General features: G+C 36.1%; 1 protein-coding gene across 1 annotated transcript; it reads left to right on the forward strand.

Annotated features, from left to right (window-relative positions):
• Nucleotides 1-576: 576 nt before the first annotated feature.
• On the forward strand, nucleotides 577-21,927 carry LOC120627525 (carotenoid isomerooxygenase). The gene is made up of 14 exons (XM_039895529.1): nucleotides 577-654; nucleotides 3,299-3,496; nucleotides 6,516-6,627; nucleotides 8,575-8,721; nucleotides 10,783-10,893; nucleotides 11,128-11,222; nucleotides 13,692-13,763; nucleotides 14,983-15,063; nucleotides 16,133-16,257; nucleotides 17,245-17,418; nucleotides 18,975-19,131; nucleotides 19,803-19,864; nucleotides 20,678-20,776; nucleotides 21,650-21,927. Exons 2-14 carry the CDS (start codon nucleotides 3,397-3,399, stop codon nucleotides 21,833-21,835), a joined length of 1,521 nt encoding a protein of 506 aa, XP_039751463.1. The 5' UTR covers nucleotides 577-654; nucleotides 3,299-3,396; the 3' UTR covers nucleotides 21,836-21,927.
• The last annotated feature ends 285 nt before the right edge of the window (nucleotides 21,928-22,212 follow it).

Consider the following 22,212-nt stretch of genomic DNA (forward strand, 5'->3'; position numbering starts at 1 on the left):
TGAGTCTTAGCTCTAAAAACCTCTGCCCTATGAGGCACTCTCATTAGAGAGTTATGTGTATTCTGTAGTAGAACAATAAAAGGCTGTTGATTATGAATTATTTGGTAAATATAATATCATTTGGTAGTGGAAAGACGTAAACTTATTTAAATAAATAATTAATCCAACGAATAAGCGGATTAGTGACTTTTATTAATTATATGTGATTACACTTAGGACTATTTACAATATTTGATATACATATATATTTTATATTTTTGTGTCATTTTTTTTTATATTTATATTTTTCTATTACAATTCACTTTATTTTGTAATATCAATACACCATTGTTAATAAAATCAACACGGCTCAATCAAATTTAACCAAGCCATTTTATTGTACCTAGTTTTATTTTTTTTCGCTCACTTTTGAGGTGCCACCTTGAGTGCGCGCACAAATTATGCCGTCCTATCTGTTTACACTTTTAACGTCACTGGTAATACCTATTATATAGAATACTTTTTTGGACGCGGCCCAAGTTTATCTCGACAGTTGGGCCTGAGTCATACCGGAGTGAATATCGTGCGCCGCGTTGTTTGAACTAACCATAAAGCACCATAGCTACCGAAATTAGGACTGAAGTGTTAATAAAAGTGATTTAATTATATGAATAGGTAGGTAATATTAAACTAAAACCAATAATTTTTCATTTATTTAAAAATTTGGGAACCGACAGGGCTTGAACCTGCGACTTTCTGGCAATCGCGGTGTTAGAATATCAATTCTTACTATTATTGTGAATGAGAAATTGTGTATGTTTGTTTCTACTTACTTAACGCCCTAACTAACCAACCAATCAACTTGATTTTTGGCACAGAGTTAGTTGAAAGAACGGAGAGTAACATAGGCTACTTATTATTCCTGGAAAACTAACGGTTATACCTCAAAAACCACTCCACTTTAGTAGTGTTTCCCGAACAGGTTGTTAGTCACTCCAAGCCGTTTATCAGTTGATAGTATTTATTTTACCTCTAATATTCTAAACGTTGACTATAAAGTGGGGAAAATGGAATTCTTTATACTGCGTAAATAAAATTTTAAAGGAGAACCTAAAAAGTAATAAAAATGAAGTATAACAAATATTTCTATTTTAACTGTATTTTTTGTTTATTTCACTACAAGTTCAAAGTCAAAGTCAAAAATATCTTTATTCAAGTAGGCTCATAGATGGCACTTTTGATGCGTACCTACATTACATGAGAATTACACGGTATGGAGATGATGATAACCATATTCGTAAACCTAAAACTAAAGCTACGAGGGTTCCAAACGCGTCCTGGTCTAAGAAGCATGCCACAACCAACTTAGCCGGGTGTTTTTTTTTGTTATCACAATCTCACGTGCGTTTTTACGTAGTCCTTTATACTATATATAATAGGACTTTTCTATAAGCTAACGTTTAATACAAACTTTGAACTTTTTAAGAGACATCTCCAAGATGTCAATGGGTAGTTTATTGTAGAATTGTATGCAATTTCCTTTAAACGAATTATGAGTTTGCCCTTGACTTGTCGTAGCGGGATTAACTATTGTTAAGTATGGTAGCTATATTATTTTAACACATACCCCTATCGGTTTGTAAGCGAAATCGTACTAGAACGCTAGATCGCTACGCGGCAAGTCTTTGTCAGTAGTCCTATTGTAAAGTAAAGAAGCAAGTAACTTTGCCAATATGTAACAAATAACTTGCTTTAAGGGTGTAGAAAAACATCGTTAGGAAACCTGCATGCCTGACAGTTCTTCATAGGGTTCTAAAGATCTGGGAGGTCTAAAAATCCAAACTCAACTCTCTGGTGTGCACGTTTCCTCACGATGTTTTCCTACGGCCTAACTCTGAGAAGAGACCAATGCCCTGTAGTCAGTCGGTAATAGGTTGATATGATGATGAGGCCGTAGTCCATCACCAATGATAACGATGTTGTTGTGATGATGATGATTTCTGTTAATATGCTCACGATAATAAGTACTTAGATAATAATGAATTAATAATTTACTAAATAATAAATTAATTATAAAGTAATTAGTAATGTCCGTTACGCGGTATGAGGGTAATAACAACGTATTATTGATTAAATAAATAAATAAATATACTACGGACAATACACACATCGCCACCTAGCCCCAAAGTAAGCGTAGCTTGTGTTATGGGTACTAAGATGACTGATGAATATTTTTATGAATTATATATACATAAATACTTAGAAAATACATATAAACACCCAGACACTGAAAAACACTTATGCTCATCACACAAACATTTTCCAGATGTGGGAATCGAACCCACAGCCTTGGACTCAGAAAGCAGGGTCGCCGCCCACTGCGCCAGTCGGCCGTCAATTGTTTCGAACCCGTTTGTTTGTACCTTTACTTACATGCCGGTAACTTTTACTGAGAAGTCGACAAAGATCGCAAAGGTAGCTCTTTTTTAGATTAACGTTCTAACAATATAGTTTAAAACCAACCACAGTTAACCGAATAGTTTATTATACTAACAGGTATTATTTGTGTTAAAGCTTAACACTCGTGTAGGTATGATTCTTAAGTTAAGTGTTTTACAACCTTATTTGAATCATATACTTTTGTTGACCACGGTAGGAATAAAGCATTAAAATGGCATAAAATGACAAAATCCTCCTCTGTTGCCAGTTAAATGGAAATGTAAGGGTGGGCAGCGCTTTTGTGCTTGTATGAAGTGCACGCCACTGCGTTTGAGAGGAGATTTTTCTCTATGACTCTGATAAAGTAAGATCGACGCACGGCAAATCCAATTTTGTGACACCGGACTAGTCCTGACAATTTCTTGTGACACAAACTTTTTTTGTCCGACCTCCTTGGCACAGCGTTTTGCGCTGTGGTAATAAGTGGGAGGTCCCAAGTTCGACCTTCTGCAAGGGAAATTTATAGTTTCTTAGTTTTCTCTAGTCTAGTCTAATGCGAGCCTTCGGCCATGGCTAGTTACAACCCTACCGACAAAAACGTACCGCTAATCGATTAAGCGTTCCGGTACCATGTCGCATAGAAACCAACCATGGGTTTGGGTTTAATATAAGCCTGAAAGTTGACGTCACCAGTACCATTCGTAAAATTAAATAAACACCTGTACGTCTTGTCGTTAGGAGATGTTTCTTCTCTAATATTTGCAACATATTTGGCTTAGCTACATAATTCACACGGTGATTTCGGTTACGAAATTTTGTTATTAATTTAAATGTTTGATCAACGATAATTTTTACTGCACGAGCATTGTTTTTGTTACAGTTATCACCTACGGAGTCATCCAAGCCGAGGTCATCTTAATCTGTAATTAATAACATATTAAGTACCAACTGCAGACACGCGTAAAATTAAGTTTCAAAATGACCGACGAGAAAAAACTCTATCCTAACTATGATATGGATATATGGTTTCGGACATGCGACCAAGAGATCACTGAACCCTTGGAAGGAAAACTGAAAGGTACCTTATTTTATTACGCTTTACTTTTTATATAAACTTTGAGATATCTCAATAGTAAATAGAAGGGCTATTGGACACATACATGCATTATTGTAATGGCCAATCATAACGATCCTGGAGGATTTAAAATAGTCATTATCATCTATGCTTAGCGCCACAGATAAACCGACCTTGGCGAAATTTTGCGTAGAGTTATCCAGGATATTTAACCCAGTTAAAGGAAAAGTTAGGTTAAGTATATACCCCTATAGTCGTAAAAATATAATAGGCCCGTTTTGACATTTGTCATCGCGACGTAACTAGTTATGGAACCATAAGACTCTGTACTCGATACTCACGATAAATCAATTCAAGTTTGTATCAGTACTGGATTGATATTATTATGTATTGTAAAGTGTTCGTTCGTTCAAAGTATTCCTTTAACTTCACAACCAATACGCGTAACTGGCTGTTGATTATACGTCCACTTTTCAACATGTTGAAACAGAGTTAGTACTATATAAAAACAAACACAAAAATCGAGTCAAATCACTATGTTTAAATTAATGTCCAAAATAGAAGAGCCATAGTTAACGTAAAAGTAAACAATATATATCAAACTTAAACGAGCGCACAGTCAACTTTACAAGATGAGGAACGAAAAACTGCGCAGTGCGCGCGGGGACGCTTCAGTCATGTGCCGCTTGGTCAGATACATCAACTCAGACTCATTATTTAGAACCCATTTTGAGAACCAAGCTCATTCGTTGCAGTAAAAATAACTACACAATATATAATTTCGATATTCAGTAAAAAAATGGTTACAGCTCTAGTATAAAAAAAAAAAGACTGAGAACGAACTGTTTTCGGAACGTTTCGCAACAATTATAAATTGCATGCTACTATGAAGTAAGCGCAAAAAGAATACTCGCGATATATTCTTTCGTATTATTTAACGTCCCAAAAAAATTTACGTATTTTTTAAAACACTGTATGTAATTGATTTTTATTTTTTTGTTTCTTTCAGTTTCGTTCCAAGTTACATTCTATGGTCTTGCACAAATGTCAAAACGGGCCTATTACATTTTTACGACTATAATCGGTTTCAACATCGATTATACTTCAGAGATTGAGCCGAAATCGGTCAGGGCAAATGTTTGTTACACTGGAAATAATGCTTTCCCCACACTTTTCAGAACCTCACAGTCCCTTGAATATACGAACTTATATATTTTTTTAATTTAAATATCAAATGTCTGGCTATCGCAGAGTGCTTTGCCAAGATAACGTTCGCGTCTCGTTATACTGACTGATAAAAATGCATGCATTGTTTTGATGAAAATAAAATAAGTGGATGTGATATTTTCAGTTGTATAACTGAAATCTCGACATCTGTAATAAAGCGTTGATTAATTATTATCCTTAAGTGGCCCACACCTTTCTGATAAAAGCTCTGGCTGTTACAAAGTCTTCGTCCGTGAGTTTTTCGGTTTGGTAAAATCACATTGGAACCGTTTGTTCTCCAGGGCCTCAAAGTAGAGCTAGACAAGAGGAGTAGCAACAGAGGTTGTCCGGGGAAGTACTATCACCACGGTTCTTTTTACCGCCAACCAGAATTGCTGTGTTCCCGTCTAAAGATCGTGGTTCTTATTGTAGTTACAGATACATGAGGCTTAAACTACGCCTCAGATCGATGGACACAGTGAGATGTGATCCTTGATTGCTTTGAAGAGTTTATTTATTTGTACTCTTTATTTGCACACAAAAATACAGAAGAAGAATTAGAAAAAAAAACACAGACAGAAGCAGTATATAAAAGGCGGCCTTATCGCTTAATAGCGATCTCTTAGAGTTGGTCTGTTTATAGACGATGGTTTTCAGTGGAAATAATGTATGTGGATGTGTGTCTCCTCAGAGCCATCGGCTTAGTCCGCCAATTATGACGATGAAAATAAATCCTTCCCATTTTTTTTTTTATAATTTTTATTAGTGTTTTTACCTACACTTGGAGGAATTATGAATTTTATAAATTTGAAATGCATATAAAGTGCTAACATTCATAAAAAAAAAAATGTGTCATCTTTTGTTTCAAACGTGTCTCATTGTAATATGGACCTTTGAAAAAGTAGATCGAAACTGCAACGTTTCCTACTAGATGACGCTACAGTCGCTATAAGACTGATGTGAAATGCATATACAAATTTTGGCATCGACGGTAGGAGAGCCGTAGCTTAATCGGAGAAAGCGCTCAGGCCGCGATTACCAGAGAGTAGCAGGTTCAAATCCTGTCGATTCCGAAATTTTTTATATGCATTTTAAATTTATAAATCCTTCTCTCTGTGAACGTAGCTAAATTGGCAAACCAATCAATTCCGAAATTATCTTTGCGCTCTGAATTTATTATGTAACGTTCCAGTTGGTAGGACTTCGACTTCACAATCGGAGGGCTGGATTCGCCAGCCTCCTCTAACTTATGTGCGTTTTAAGTTTTTCTTAGTTATGTGCGTTTTAAGCAATTTAAATGTACCTTGCTTCAACTTGTAAAGGTCTGTGACGTGTGTGAATCCCAAAACGCACCTCTAACTTTACTAAGTTATGTGCGTTTTCAGTAATATCATTTGCTTCAACGGTGAAGGAAAACATCGTGACGAAACCTGCATGCCAGAGAGTTCTACATAATGTTCTCAAAGGTGTGTGGAGTCCACCAATCCGGACTGGGCCAGCGTGGTGGACGGTCTTAACCCCTTCTAATGTGGGAGGAGACCTGTGCCCTGTAGGGGGCTCATATGATGATGATGACCTAAAAGATGTCAAAGTCAAAGTCAAAGTCAAAAATATCTTTATTCAAGTAGGCCCATAGGTGGCACTTTTGATGCGTACTTTTGATGATGATGAATATACGTTATAGTAAAACATGTACAAGAATGTTCGTCCACGTGACTTTTGCAATTTAGCGGCTCGCTACATAGCGATCTCTGCCAGACAACCAATTAGTACTCAATTACTGAGCAGTGTTTCTAAAGATTATTAAATTTCACAGGCACCATTCCATCGTGGATAAAAGGCACTCTTCTGAGGAATGGCCCTGGATGTAAGAAAATCGGTGACTGTCAGTATAAACACGTATTTGATGGATTAGCAATAATACACAGGTTTGTCAACCAGGTTTTTAGAAGTGGTAGAGTTTTTTGTGACAGCTCGTCCGGTGAAGTGCTATCGTCATGCTTATTTTTGCCGCTAAGCAGCATTGTTGCAATGCTGTGTTCCGGTCTGAAGGGCGCGGTTGCTTGTGTAATTACAGGCACGTAAGCTTGACACCTTCGCCTCGAATTGATGGACACATGCATGTTGCGGGACGTGCTCTTTGAATGCCCTATGCAAGTGTTGCTTTGTGTTCACAGGCGACGGTAAATAAATAAATAAATAATAAATATATTACGACAATACACACATCGCCATCTAGCCCCAAAGTAAGCGTAGCTTGTGTTATGGGTACTAAGATAGCTGATGAATATTTTATTATGAATATAATACACATAAATACTTATGATATACAGATAAACACCCAGTCACTGAAAAACATTCATGTCCATCACACACACATTTTCCAGTTGTGGGAATCGAGCCCACGACCTTGGACTCAGAAAGCAGGGTCGCTGCCCACTGCGCCACTCGGCCGTCCAAACGGTATTCAACTTTTTTTTTTTTTTTTATATTAATAGCGGTCAAACGAGAAAGTGGGTCACCTGATGTTAAGTGATCACCGCCGCCCATAAACATTAGCAGCACCAGGAGCCACCGATGCGTTGCCGGCTCTTAAGGGATTTGTTTATCCGCCCCTTGAATAACCCTAGATTGTACTTTTGAGAGGATTCACATCAGATGGGAGATTGTTCCATAATTTGCATGTGCGCGGTAGAAATGATGATTGTCCACTTTTCATCAGAGCGACTGTAGAGGAACTTAATCTTCTCTTCTTTAACCACGTTTGCTTCTCACGTTATGTGGTTGTCAGCACAACAAGTCTAAGCTTGAAGACAGATATGCTGTTTTGTGCATACCGGAGAAGTTTCTCTTCGCATCAGACTCATTGTAATTATCCTGTCAAGGTCTCCGCCGAATTGTACGACAGGTCTAGATCGCACTAAATTTTCTGTAAAAGGGTCGCACTAATTTTAGACATGTTTTGTTCAGAGATTTATATACAAAAGAATGAGAACCATTGCACGCCTCATAAGCGAAACGTTGAGGTGGGTATTCTTTAATGCTGCAGCTGGAAACAGGTCACGCTGTTCTAATTCCGGGTGAAGCTTAACTATGGTTTCGTATTAGAACAAATGCTTTAGGAGCTCCTCGAGATCACAGTTATCACGCTAATTTCCTAACTCGTGATCCGTTGTCGATCATGCTTCTGAGTAAATTGACGATGGAGTTTTATGAGTTATTATGAGCTACTGCTGCAATAATCGGTCGGCGCCCTAATTCTACATTAAATGGGGCTTTAAATAAATGCGGGCGATACCTTTTGTATGCTCATTTTAGAGGCCTTGTGCTAAAGCGAGCGATTCGCAATCCTCCAGTAGGTGTGACGGCTGTGATGGCCTCGCGCTTGTTGGGACACGCTCTACTGAGTTTCGGCAGAATAACGTTGCTCAGGTTACTTTAAAAAACGCATAGAGTTACCTATCATCAATTGACATTTAATTCGAGATAACTCGACTCCAATACCGACATACATACTAATATAATAAATGCTGATGCTGATGATTGAAAGTATGTTTGTTTGTTTGTGTGCTCTTCTTTTTACTAAGCAGCCGGTCAACTTTATTTTTGGCATAATATTAGTAAATAACTATTTTCTTTATTCGTTCTTGTTTTAGATAGAAACAAATAAATCTATCTAAATATAGATCAATCGTTGTATATTGTTCTTTTCATTCAATTTCTACCACTTACTTCTTTAAGTCATCTTTTTGATATAAGTGTTTTCTTTCCACATCTTCTCTTGATTATACTTGGGACTCTTTTTTGGTACTTATTATATATAAATAAAGGTGCTTTCTTTATTAAATTTTGTTGTTCGTTCTATTAATTTGCAGATTCGCTGTAAAAGATGGTCGAGCTACTTACCAATGCAAATTCCTGCATTCAGACGTGTATAAGAAGAACACTGCCGCCAATCGCATTGTGGTCACGGAATTTGGAACTATGGCGGTTCCAGACCCCTGCAGAACTATTTTTGACAGGTATTTACAACATTTCTCTTTTTTTATGTGTAAATAAAGATCTGAACTCTGTTAATAAGCAATACAGAAAGAAAAAGATGATTGAAATCTTATTTGTCCACATGATTGCTTACTTAGAAATATAACTAACAAAAATACAACGTGTAACCGAATTACGAAATAATGCTAAAGGATAAATAACTATATTTTATAAAGAATCACCCTGTACATATATTAAAGCATAACATCAACCCATTACCGTCCCACTACAGAAGTCCCTCAATGAGAAGGGTTTAAGGCCGTGGTCCACCACGCTGGCCCAGTTTTTCCAGGCGAATTGGTGGACTTCACACGCCTTCAAGAACGTAGAACGTATGCAGAACACTCAGGCTTGCAGAGTAATATTTTAATTGCTTAAAACGCTCATAACTTAGAAAAGTTGGAGGAGGCTTCGATTCGGATCCGGCCCTCCGAAGTCGAAGTCCTAACCACTGGGCTACCACCGTAGTAGTATCCATAAGATTATTTTCATACTTTCCGGTATGAAAATAATACCTATACTACTACTACTCGGTTATACTTCGAACGGTACTTACTCGCAGTATTTTCAAAGAATCGAACAGAAAGCAGTAGGGCAACAGCTAGTAGGAGCAATATAGGAATGATATTAATGAATAATTAACTAAACCAAGGTCATTATATTTGTCAAGCAAATTAATCCTTCGTCTAGGCGCAGGCTCAAAAAAGAAAGTATTATTGAGTTTAAGGTGTGTACCTACAGATTTTACAAATGTTTTTCATTTTGTGTTTTTTCTTTTGCCACCGCAGATCGTTTTATCGATCAATGGAACTTATTTTATATATAATTAATGATGTTTACCAAGTTAGATTCATTTTTGCAATCGAAACCTAAAAAGATTATCGTTCGACAAACAAATTATCCTATTATTAGGAGTAATTATAGATAATTACTCTTGATATACTTTATCATTCGTTAACATGCGACTGTCTTTATTAATCATTATCAAGGTCGTCTGTGAAGGTATGCCAAAACTTATTTCAGACTATCAGCCTCGGATCTACGATTTGTTCGAACCGGGGCAGAAACTTGATCGCGTTACCCCACTCTCTAGCGTCTGAGATAGATGACCTTCTTAAAAAAAGTAACAAATATTTTGACAAACAACGAATGGAACAAAATGATAAGAATGCGAGCTAGTTAAATAAATATGTTATGATTTTTGCGCACCCTTAAACTGCCACCTGGGTCCCCCTATGAAGAATCACCTAACTTGTGACATCTGAAAAAAGTTTATTAAATGTAAAGTAACCAGTAAGTTAAGGTTAAATGTGGACATTTAGTCAAAGTTTTGTTTATATCGTTCCTATAGATAGTGACCGCCTTTTATATGACTCGAATAAAAAGCTTTATTATTATTGTTACTTTCATTCCAACCAAAGGAGGTCTGTGTCCAGTGCTGAAATCGGTCTATTATCTCCATAAGTATTATGCCCAGGTTCTCGACCGTTTGCATCCAGCGACTCCTTGCGACTCGCTTGATCACAGTCTGTTTACCTCGTTTGGCCTTTCTCCAGCACCCTGGGACCCAACGTCCATCAGTCCCAATGTACATGTCCGCTGTGTATACAAACGTAGTTTTTCATCTTGTTCATTTATGTCGGTAAGATCATTGATCGTTGTAACTTCTACGGAAGTCCTTATTCCTTATTTTTCAAGTAAACATACTCCCAGCATAGCTTTCTTCATCGCCCGCTGAGTGATCAACAAAATTAAGCTAATCTGTAAGAAGCTGACAGTCGTTCGTCGTGCTCGTTGAAACAAGACCCACCACCCAACTCCAATAAGGCTTGCGACATGCGTTAATCTTGGGATCACTGCTTTCAAGCGTCACTTTTGCCATACATAAGTGACGTTTGACAGAAATCAGTGATCGTTTTACGCCATTCGCAAGGCTGTCGTGATATACGTAATCACCCTGCAGGCTTGTGAATTGTGTTATAATAAAAAGACAAGCTAATTTTTCATTGGTAACGTACTAAATAAGAATGTGATTGTTGCAGAATATCCTCAATGTTCAACTTCAGTATCGAGCAGACTGATAACACAGTGGTATCAGTGTATCCTTTCGGCGATCAAATATACACTATGACAGAAGTGCCCGTCCTCTATCAGTAAGTATAAATCTCTCCTTTTCCCACTTTGAGGCTTCTTCCAATAGGTAGTATAGTTTGTGAAACTACGTTCAATTCTAACCAGGATCAACGGCTTCACGGATTTTCAAAAGACGGACAATTTCTAACTCCAAGTTTCCAAACTCCAAAACTCCAAACTTTCAAATTTTAATGCTGACCCGGAAATCGTATCGAGTTCCTTGTATTATAATGTGCATATTACTACCATTGCAGAATAGATCCGGAAAGTTTGGAGACCATAGGCCAAAAGCGACTTCCAAGGTCGCTAATAGTGTTTCACACGGCCCATCCTCACGTGATGTCTAATGGTACGCGCCTTATTTAATTTCTTCATCATTACCAGCTCAATTGCTGGGTACAGGCCTCCGGGCAAGCAGATGCTTCACATTCTATTTGCTAAGGTAATGTGTACTGAGACTCTCAGTACTAGTTAATGTTTGCTATCGGGTGAATTCCGAGAAACACCTGGCTGAGTTTGTGTTAGAACATGACGCGTTTGGAACCCTTGAACATTTAGTTTTAAGTTTGCGAATGTAGTAAACGCCATTCTCTAACTGCCATGATTCCATTTGTATCAAATAGTGGGCCTATTTAAAGAAAAGAAATATTTGACTTCAACTTTAAATTAAGGTCCTTATTAGGTTTTAGTGTGGCGTGCATAACTGCATCAAAACAACAAGCAAACTGCAAAAGGACAACAAAAGCTGCATGGTTGTCGTACAGTTCTAATGTTTCCAATTGCTATAATTCATTTGTAAAAAAAAAATATTAACATTTTTATCAGTAAAAAAGTATTAATTGATCAGTAATTTGATCAGTAAAAATGGCGGCGGCTTGTACCGTTGATTAATTAAACCACAGTCAAACCTAGCAACTTGTTAAGCTGTTTTACTTAATAAGGTATTACAGAATGCAATATGTTTAGATGTATTATTAAAATTAAGCTTGATTTGCTATACTCCGCCAAAAGCATGGAGTAATTTATAATTTCTTCAATCCTTCCGGAGCATCCTTAGGCGATATTGACTTTACAATAATTATTGTTAAGTAAGATTAAGTGTTTAGATGTATTTAATATTAATTATGTAATAGGCACATCAAATAGAAGATAATAGATACAGATGGCAGACTATTTACAAAGGAGATAATAATGCCAAGCATAAAAAAAATTGTTCACGGCACTCTTGAGCCACATTTGTTCGACCATATTGTTAAATTCAAAAGTTCTAACCAGTCTATCTATGGTTTTTCCGTGTGATTTCTAACGTAATATTTCATAAGCGTAACCAATTAAACGCTCGTATGTGGTTATTTATTACCTACTGTGTTATATTTTGATACCATACAATTTTGTAACCGAATGTTACGTACCTATTTATCAGCGATTTATTTTTTAGTCGTGAGTAAAAATTAGTACAATAACAAATAAATAAATATACTACGACAATACACACATCGCCATCAAGCCCGAAAGTAAGCGTAGCTTGTGTTCTGGGTACTAAGATAACTGATGAATAAGTTAATGAATAGTATACATAAATACTTATAATATACGGATAAACATCCAGACACTTTTTTTTTATTATTATTTAAAATATTGTACATAAAGTTACTCTTACTTAAATTTAAATATTACCGAATAACTGTAATTATAACATTACTAAAACTATATTTTATTCATTCTTGTATATTTTATCCTGGGGAAAGGGCCTGGTGGCTTGAGATACAGGTTTTACCTAGTTCAAGCATCAGTCCCCATATTATAACTGTGTCACAAAAAAGCCCGTAAGCAACATTATATTGTACTTATACTTATAAGTAATGTGGAGAAATAAATAAATCATAATCATAATTATTATCATAATTATCATATCATAATTAATAATTCATTCATTGATTCACTGAAAAACATTCACGTTCATCACCCGAACATTTTCAAGCTGTGGGAATCGAACCTTTGGACTCAGAAAGCAGGGTCGCTGCCCACTGCGCCAATCGGCCGTCAAAAATTTCACTTGCTATTGAAGTGAAAAGTGTTCTCCTATTTAAAAAAGAAATGTTCTGACTGATCAACACATTTTTTTGACAGCCGATTTGATTACATTCATTGGATATATACACTGACGAAATACTATAATATTTTAGCGATTCTTTGTAAATGTCATCATGCCTATTCTTTGATTGAAGTGCCTAATAACCTAACAAATATAAACCTGGGATTCGAAACCAAGGATCTCACAGTTCGTAGTTTAAAATGCACACCACTAGTAGCTAACAAAGCAGCTACAATACCTAATGGAATAGATTAAATCATCAACATTTATAATTTACTAGCTGTTGCCCGCGACTTCGTCTGCGTTTGATTTTGTTTTTAAAGTATTCAGTATCGCTAAGCCTTAAATGATTTTAGTAGTATCTATATATATATAACATGTGACTGTAAATTAATTATAGACAAATAATTTGCAATAAAATAAAATTGCGACTATAATTAAAGATCTAAGCTATCCTATCTCTTAAGTTGGACCAGACTGCTCACGGTGTGCCCATTTAATTCAAAATTGGTTCAGTAGTTTAGGGACCATCGCGGACAAACATCGTGACAGGAGATTTTTTTTTTTTTTATAAAGTATATAGACAAGTGCTTGACTGCAATCACACCTGATGGTAAATGATGATGCAGCCTAAGATGAAGCGCGCTTGCCTAGAAGGAAGATACGTTATCTTAATATATATTTATATATATTAAGATAACGTATATCTTTTATTCGTTTCAGGTGACCTGTACAATGTGGGCCTAAGCACCGACAAAGGCTACGTTGTAGTCAAGTTTTCTAACAATAAAGAAGGTAAGTTATATTTTATTTGAAGCGGTGATAGCCGAGTGGGTAGGACTTCGACTTCACTTTCGGAGCCGAGTTCGAATCCCAGCCTGTAGTTGTTTGCGTTCTAAGCAATTAAAATATCACTTGGTTCAACGGTGAAAGAAAACATAGTGAGGAGACCATGCATGCCTGAGAGTTCTTAATAGTATTCTCAAAGCGTGCAGTCACCAATCCGCACTGGGCCAGCGTGGTGCGCTACGCCTTGACCCTTTCTCACTTTGGAAGGAGACCCGCAGGGTGATGACGTATCTCGCGACAGGCGTAAATCTTGCAATCACTGCTGTCAAACGTCACATTTGTTTATTTATTGTATGAAAAAGTGACGTTTGACAGCTGTAATTGCAAGATTTACGCCTGTCGCGAGATACGTAATCACCCTGCCGTGCCCTATAATGGGCCGGTAATAGGTTGATACGTTCATGATGATATTGATTCAACAAATCCGCAGGTGAACTTTATATTTGTAAATTAAAATGAAGTTGTCGATCAATAAAAGTTGTAGGTGTGTTTATTGTGGGCTAGTAGTAGTCGAGTTTTTTTTTATAGAACTATTCCGGGGAAGTACTGCCCCCATTCTTATTTCTGCCAAAAAGCAGCGTTTTTACAATGCTGTGTTTCGATCTGAAAGGCTTGGCATGGCTCGGATCATGAGCATGTTGTTACACCGGAAACGGTGTAATTATAGTCACATTAGGCTTAACACATACGCCTCAAATTGATGGACACAGAGCTGCAAGAATTTTTCTTGGCATGAACAACAATTAGCGAGTAATTGTTGTTAAATTTTTGTGGACGATCTGCTTAATTCGTCAATTATACAGAAAAGTATACTTATATACTTCAATAAATAAAAGTTTTGTATTTGTATGACAAACACAATCACATGCCTTCTTATGTCCTGTAGCGGGAAGATCATTCTCTAGAGGTCAGTGCGTAGAACATATCTATCTTTTTTTATTTCTTTACGGGGTAAAACCTCTTAAAAGATACCCGACCTTAGTGGAAGATCGGCTTATGTGGGAACATCCAAGTTACATGGACTATTTATTTTAGGACATGGATATTTAAAAAAAAATCTTCTTCAATATGTTTAAAAGTCTATAGAATTCATTGCCATCCTCTCCAAAATGATCTTTATTGAAAAGGATAGAATTAATTTTACAGCTGTTTAAAAATGTTACAGGTGACATATTCGAAACCGCAGAGGTCGTGGGCAGCATGAAGCCAAGGTGGCGACTGAATCCAGCGTACATGCATTCTTTTGGTAACACTTGCTTCATTATTCAGTATTTAAATTAGTTTCCCACTATGAAAACCGAATCCGGCATTGCACCCTGGCAGTTCGTTATATATTCACTTTTAAAAATTAAACAAATATTTGAGGGGAGCTCCCATACAACAAACTTGTTTTTTTTGCCGTTTTTATAGATTTTGTGTGCGAGTCGACTCGCGCTTGGCCGATTTTTAATTTTCTATATTTAGTTAGCTCTTCACTGCAATATTATGATCAGATGATGCAGGGAAGCTATATTTAGCCCGTACCTACCCCTAAATGGTTTCTACGCGACATCGTACTTGAACGCTAAATCGCTCGGCGGTTTGTCGGGTAGTAGTAGGATAATAACTAGCAACACCAATAGAAAATTTATAAAATTAAAAAATCCCAAATTTGCCCCGCCTAGTGTCGAAACTGGGACCACAAGACCACAGTGCTTATCATAGCGTCAGTGAGGTCTTTAATATCGTAAGTTGTTACCTACAGACCAAAGATGCTCAGAAAGAACTACATGTAAAAGTAAACATGCATTTAAAAAAAAACAGGAGTGTTTGCTTGTACGTTTACGTTTAGCTCGTTGAATAACAAAGTCTTTGGAATCTTAATAAAACTCAGAATAACTCGATCCAAATATAAGTACAACGTGTACCTAAATGAAAACCCAAATTATACTTTACAGGCTTTAGAGATACATTATGTACTATCTCTGAGACTTATGTGTGAAACCAAAAATCTAATATAACTTACCAAAAACCAATAAGTATTAGAGTAAACCACTGCCAAAGGTTAACATCACATGCAAAAGTAAAACTAAGTTACTCCTGTCACTTCATTAGGTACGCGTCGCGTAGCGTAGGTGCGATGCCCGTGTCGGTCCTTAATATTTAATTATAGCGTTATCATAAGTAAACACATAGAATATTTTGAATTCATTTGTATGGAAACATAAATATGCTTCTTTGATTTAATATTATTACAGTGTCATCCTTATGAAATATACTTGCATCCTTCAATATTATTTTGTAATTCTTTTACACGTTGTATATTTATGTTGCAGGTTTAACTGAAAACTATTTCGTCATCATTGACCAACCATTGTGCGTATCTCTGGTAAACATGGTGCGTCGATATATCGTCCCTGAACCATTCTCGACAACGATTGTCTCCTATCCAGAATACGAGGTAATTTACGCGAACTTTCGTTAAAAAGAAACATTTATTAACCACTAGCTGATACCCGCGACTTTGTTCGCGGATTGAGGTTTTATTCCCGCGGAAACTCTATGCAAAAAGTAGCCTATGTGCTATTTCAGACTACAATCTTTCTCTGTAGCAAATTACAGCCAAATCGGTTCAATCGTTGCGACATGATTGAGTAACAAACATAAACACTTTCGTCTTTATAATATTCTACCCGCGTCTAAAGCTTACAATTTTAATTTTTCCACGGGAACTATTTGAGAGATCTGTATTAAAAAGTGAATGTACTTTTCAATAGCATAGCTCGTAAACAATTTTAAATTTTCCATCGAGAACTTCATAAGGAATCGGGATAAAAGGTAGCCTATGTTCTTTTCTATGTCAAAGGCTACATGCATGCCAAATTTCATTCAAATCTGTTCAGCCTTTTTTGCGCGATTTAGTAATAACCATCCACACTTTCACATTTATAATATTAGTAGGATATCTAATATGACTAAAGAGATGTTATACAGTGGACCATGAGTTCACTTCTTGAGCTTTGGATTAAATTAAAATTAAAAATTAAATTTGGTGGACTCCACACGCCTTTAAGAATGTTATGGAGAACTCGCAGGCAACATATTACAGATAGATTGATGGATATATCAATCAATTACCGGCCCTATACAGGGTCTTCTTCTAGAATGAGAAGGGCTTAGGCCACCACGCTGGCCCAGTGCGGATTGGTTGACTCCACAGGCCTTTGAGAATATTATGGTCAACTTTCAGGCATTCATGATGTTTTCTTCCACCGTTCAAGTCATTGATATTTTTATTTATATACGCACATAACTTAGAAAAGTAAGAAGTGCGTCGGGATTCGAACTGGGCCTCTCAAAAGTGTGTGTATCATTGTGGCTGTCACCGCTATGATATGTAATAAATTATATTGGGTAAACTCAAAGTTTTCGGTTTCTAAATTTCCAGACAAACATCATCCTCATACATCGGGAGACTGGAGCAACAACTCAGTACACCACAGACACTCTATTCTTCATGCACATTATTAATTGCTTTGAGCTGGATGGAAAGGTGCTAGTTGATTTGTGCACCTACAAAGATGGAAATATAATAGACGCCATGCACCTGGATGCGATTAAGGTAAACTTTGCAATACTTGTATAAACATAAACTTTTCTTGTGCGATGTTTAAGATTTGGGGTAGAGTTTAATCCTTTATCTTTGACTAGATTGACATCAAATCCAAATATATATGCGCCACATATTTCTATTCTTGAGCTGTGTTTTACGCCAAGAGATCGCTTTATATGGCCGACAAATTGTATACTTTCCGTAATTTTTATTTATAATTTTTCCATAAGTTTATGTGGTGTACAATAAAAGTGTATTCATTTATTCATTCATCATTAATTTTTAGTTCTTTGTTGTAATCATTTAGAGTAAGAATTGAAAGTAAGTGGAAACATATATAAGAATAGATAAATATATTTTAAAACTTAAAACATTAAAACTTCGCAAAATAAACATTGTGGTAGTACTTCCCCGGATGAGTTCTGTCACAAAAATCTTTACCAACTATTAAAAGAAGCTCCTTACTTCTGATTAATATTTATTCAGAGACCTAACGTCATTTCATTTATTAAATATTCCACTTTAGAGGTTGTTGGTAAGTTGTGTGCTCTGTCTTGAAGTTTATCAAATTATTGATTCATGTTATTATTTAATAAAACTTTACACAAGAACATACAAAGACATACGTACAGGCTACTAACAATTTGTCGTAATAATAATTGTATTTGCTTTACTAGATAGATTTTGCCTCAGGTTAGGGAAGTTGATTCTACCACCGCATCTAAACACGCAGTGTTGCTAGAGTCTACAGTGTAGTTCGTGTATAGACTACAGAGCATGGGTCTCGTCCTACTATGAGAAGGCCGTAGTCCACCACTAGCCCAGTGTGGATTGGTGGACTCCACACTCCTTTCAGAACATTATGAAGAACTCTCAGGAATGCAGGTTTCCTCACGATTTTTCCTTCACCGTTGAAGCAAGTCATATTTTATTTACTTAACACGCACATAAATAAGAAAAGTTAGAGGTGTGTCCTAGGATTCCAACTAGGCCCCCCCGAAAGTTAAGTCGAACCCAATGCGCTATCACCGCTTCTACAACCATTACATTACTTTGTAATCAATATTTAACTTAAATTCAAAGAAAAATGTACTATGTGCCTACTACTACATAAAAAAATTGGTTGTCTGTAAAGTCGGCTTACTGACGATAGTTGAACGTGACAACGTTGTAAGAAAATACTGATGGAATGGTTGCATTTTTCAAAAGAAAATTTTAATTTTATTTGTTTGATAGATATTATCGTTGCTATAAACAATTGACACCACATTTACTTTTCACTGCACTTCATCCTTGCCGAAAACCTGTAAATGTATTATTGTATAGAAGCTGTGCACGCGGACGCATCGCTCACTCAAGTAGGAGAGAGACAGATGTCGAACGCGGAGGCCGACTGTGCCTCTTTGTCGCTCGTTTCGCGCTCTCGCTTGCACTACAAGCCTTGAAACGCCTCAGAGCGAGGTAACGCCGCATACGTCATGTTTTTTCGTGCGTGCAGCCGGCTCCATCGAATTATAAGACGTTGTCACGTCAAAATCAACTATAAAATAATTATAATTCAACAGAATATGCAAAGTAATCCGGACTACGGCCAATGGGCCCGGAGTCGCCCTAAACGCATAACGATCCCTATAGATGCACCGGAAAATACCAAAGTTGAAGCTACACTTCTGGCAGATGTGGGAGTCGAGATGCCAAGGATCAATTACGAAATGTACAACGGTAATCATAATATAAATTTGCATAAGTCATAGAGTCCATGGAGAGAGGAGACAATTTCGCCCGTTCACTTATTTAAGATGCATTTATTTTATCTTTGTCTAGTAATATTTTTAGAGACGCATTTGAATCTGTATGACGTAATTACACCACACAGCACATGTGGTGTTATTTATAATTGTTTCAATCTTTATACTCCACATCTAACAGATCTTAGCAAAGTGACCTCTGCACACGATTCTCTCCGACACCGTAGCATCCTCAGGAGATGTTGCCTGTACTCAGTGGCGTGCACTTCATACATGCACAAAAGCACTGCATACCCAAATTATTTTATATAACTAGTATTGAAGGGGAAATTTTTCCATTTTATGCCATTTACCTGCTTTATGCATACCCTGCTCGCAAACCCTGTGCACGCCACTGCCTGTACTCTACTGTACTATATGAATAATCTTTTTAACGTTTATTGTTGTGTATAAAGATTAAAGAAATTATAAACTACACCATACAGATTCTCCTTCATTTTGCAGAGTTAGGAAATAAAGCTTAATTTTCATAATATATAATGGAATTTGGCAAAGTCTGCTTCAATCGCTATGTAAATTTTCATAACGTCGCGAGGTTACTGGCTTACTACACTTCGATGATAAATATCTAAGTATTATTTACAGGAAGACCATATAAATATTTTTATGGAATGGGATCTGATGTAGATACGGAGTACTCTGGTAGGGTGAGTATATAAACTGATAAGTCAAACTTCTATATATAGCACAAGTACAAAACTATTTGTCTTTCAACTAACGTCTGCCAGGGCTAATCTACAAAATGTTTAAACTGATGATAATTCATGTTAATTTTTCCTATGAAAAAACTTTTAAGACGGACTTTTTTGTACCTAGTGAAAGAGTAAAACAAAAATCTGTACATAAGTCGATGGCTGAGATATATTTACAGAGCATTTTTTGACTTTAGTCAGTCCAATATTGACAGCCAAGTGCTCGTTACCTATACTTACCTTTACTAGATTGTCTTCCCCATTTTCCTGGCAATTCCTGATACGTTAATCTGGCGTAGGTGAGTATTTGTAGCTGGCAGAAAGATATATGAATCTCCGTCTGCCGAGGCTAAGCTAGGCATGCTTTTTTGTTAGTATGAAATTGACAGATCTTTTTACTTTAACCTAAACAAACCTCTTTCGAAAATCGACTTAAATAATTTTAGTTATATAATATGTATGTATGTTCTTTTGTATGGTCATATATATATAATATGTTTATATGTATGTATATATTATAATGATGTATTTAATTTAATTGTATCACTGTTATTAACCGGTTGCACTATCCCGTTTTCCCTAACTTAATTATCTACCATAAAGGTTTGTCTGGAGGAGATCGCTTAAAGTGATAAGACCGCCTTTGCGCATCTTATATATTTATTTTTATTGTTTTTGTTATTTCTTGTTTTCACATTTGTGCAATAAAGACGTTATCTATATATCTATTTATTTTTTTCAGTTAACCTAAAAAATTCCTTTTTTCAGATTATTAAAGTTGATACTGAAACGGGGAATTACAAGCAATGGTACGAACCGCAGTGCTATCCGAGCGAGCCCATATTCATACCTCATCCCGATGCGAAGGTAAAACACACATAGTTAAGAACATATAGAACCCCATGCAGCCATTATTGCATGCCAAAAACAGTGAAAACGCCCCGCGCCGTCTCACTTCACACACTCACGAAATGTTGCTAGCTCACAACTTTTTCCCATTTTCCCCATAAACATGGTAAACGTTTAGAAATTTGGAGATAAAATAATTACTGCCAACTTCTAAATTTAAGTGAATACCTGTTCTAGAAACACTTTTAAAATGGAGTGGCTTTGATGCTTCAATATTCATCGTGTACACGATTTCTGTATGTTATTTTCTCTGGTAAAACATTAATGCAAAAAGAGCATGCAAATTCAAATCTTTATTTGCGTGATTGCAGGTTAACAAATTTGATCTTATAACAAAACATAACAAGTTACTTGCCATAGAATGGCAGATTGTGCCATGTGCATGCAAATTATAACAACACCTTAATTATAAAATTATTTTTCCATTCTATACAAAATGTCAGAAAATTAAGGTATCAAAACTGTGAAATTAAATAACAATGTCTACTTCAAACTTTTTTTTTAGATAAAACCAAAAAAATCTCATATCCATACTAATGTTGTAAATACGAAAAATTTGCATCAGCTTGCATCCTGGAGATGGACACATGATACTTTTTATCCAGTAAAAAGGGCTTAAGGGCCTAAAATTTGTTGAGTTGCGTGTAGAACAACGTATTAGTATGTTTTTAGGGATATATATAATGATTAACGTTTTAAACATCATGGGTCATCAAATTTTTGGCTTAGTAACAGGCGTTAAACTATCGCCATAGATACTACGTCGAAAATCTCTAAATCTTTAAGCTAAGTTATCAAACCAGTGATTCAATTGAATCTTATCATTCGTAGGATGAAGATGATGGTGTGCTGCTTAGTTCAGTTCTGTGGGGTGATAACGACCATGCAGTCACATTGATAGTGTTAAATGCAAAGAATTTAGAAGAAATGGCGAGAGTTGATTTCACTACACCCTCGCAGACTCCTAGATGCTTCCACGGCTGGTACTTTCCCGACCGGACTTCAGTAAAATTATAACTTTATATTTATGTGTCGAAATAAGTTTTATAGAGTACTTTTAAGATAACCCATTAGCATATAAATTCAAATACTTTTAACGGTAAATAACTAATTTGTTGGCGTCTATTTTTTCACCTTTTTGTAGTATATTTTATAAGTTTGTGTGTTCATGACAGCTTTTGTCTAGATTATTTTAAGTTATTTTAATGCTGTAAATAAAATCATTATAGGTGCATTTTTTTCAAATTTTATTGCTTGGACACCTCACGTATATTTTTAAAAACGTAGCAATCTACATATTATAGTTAAACACAGGCAAACACGTTTCTAGAAACATGTAATGTTTATGTAGCTTTTTATATAATGCGTAAGGAAATAATGCTTATTGTACACCA

Source organism: Pararge aegeria, chromosome 11, assembly GCF_905163445.1.
Source record: "Pararge aegeria chromosome 11, ilParAegt1.1, whole genome shotgun sequence".
NCBI lineage: Eukaryota > Metazoa > Arthropoda > Insecta > Lepidoptera > Nymphalidae > Pararge > Pararge aegeria.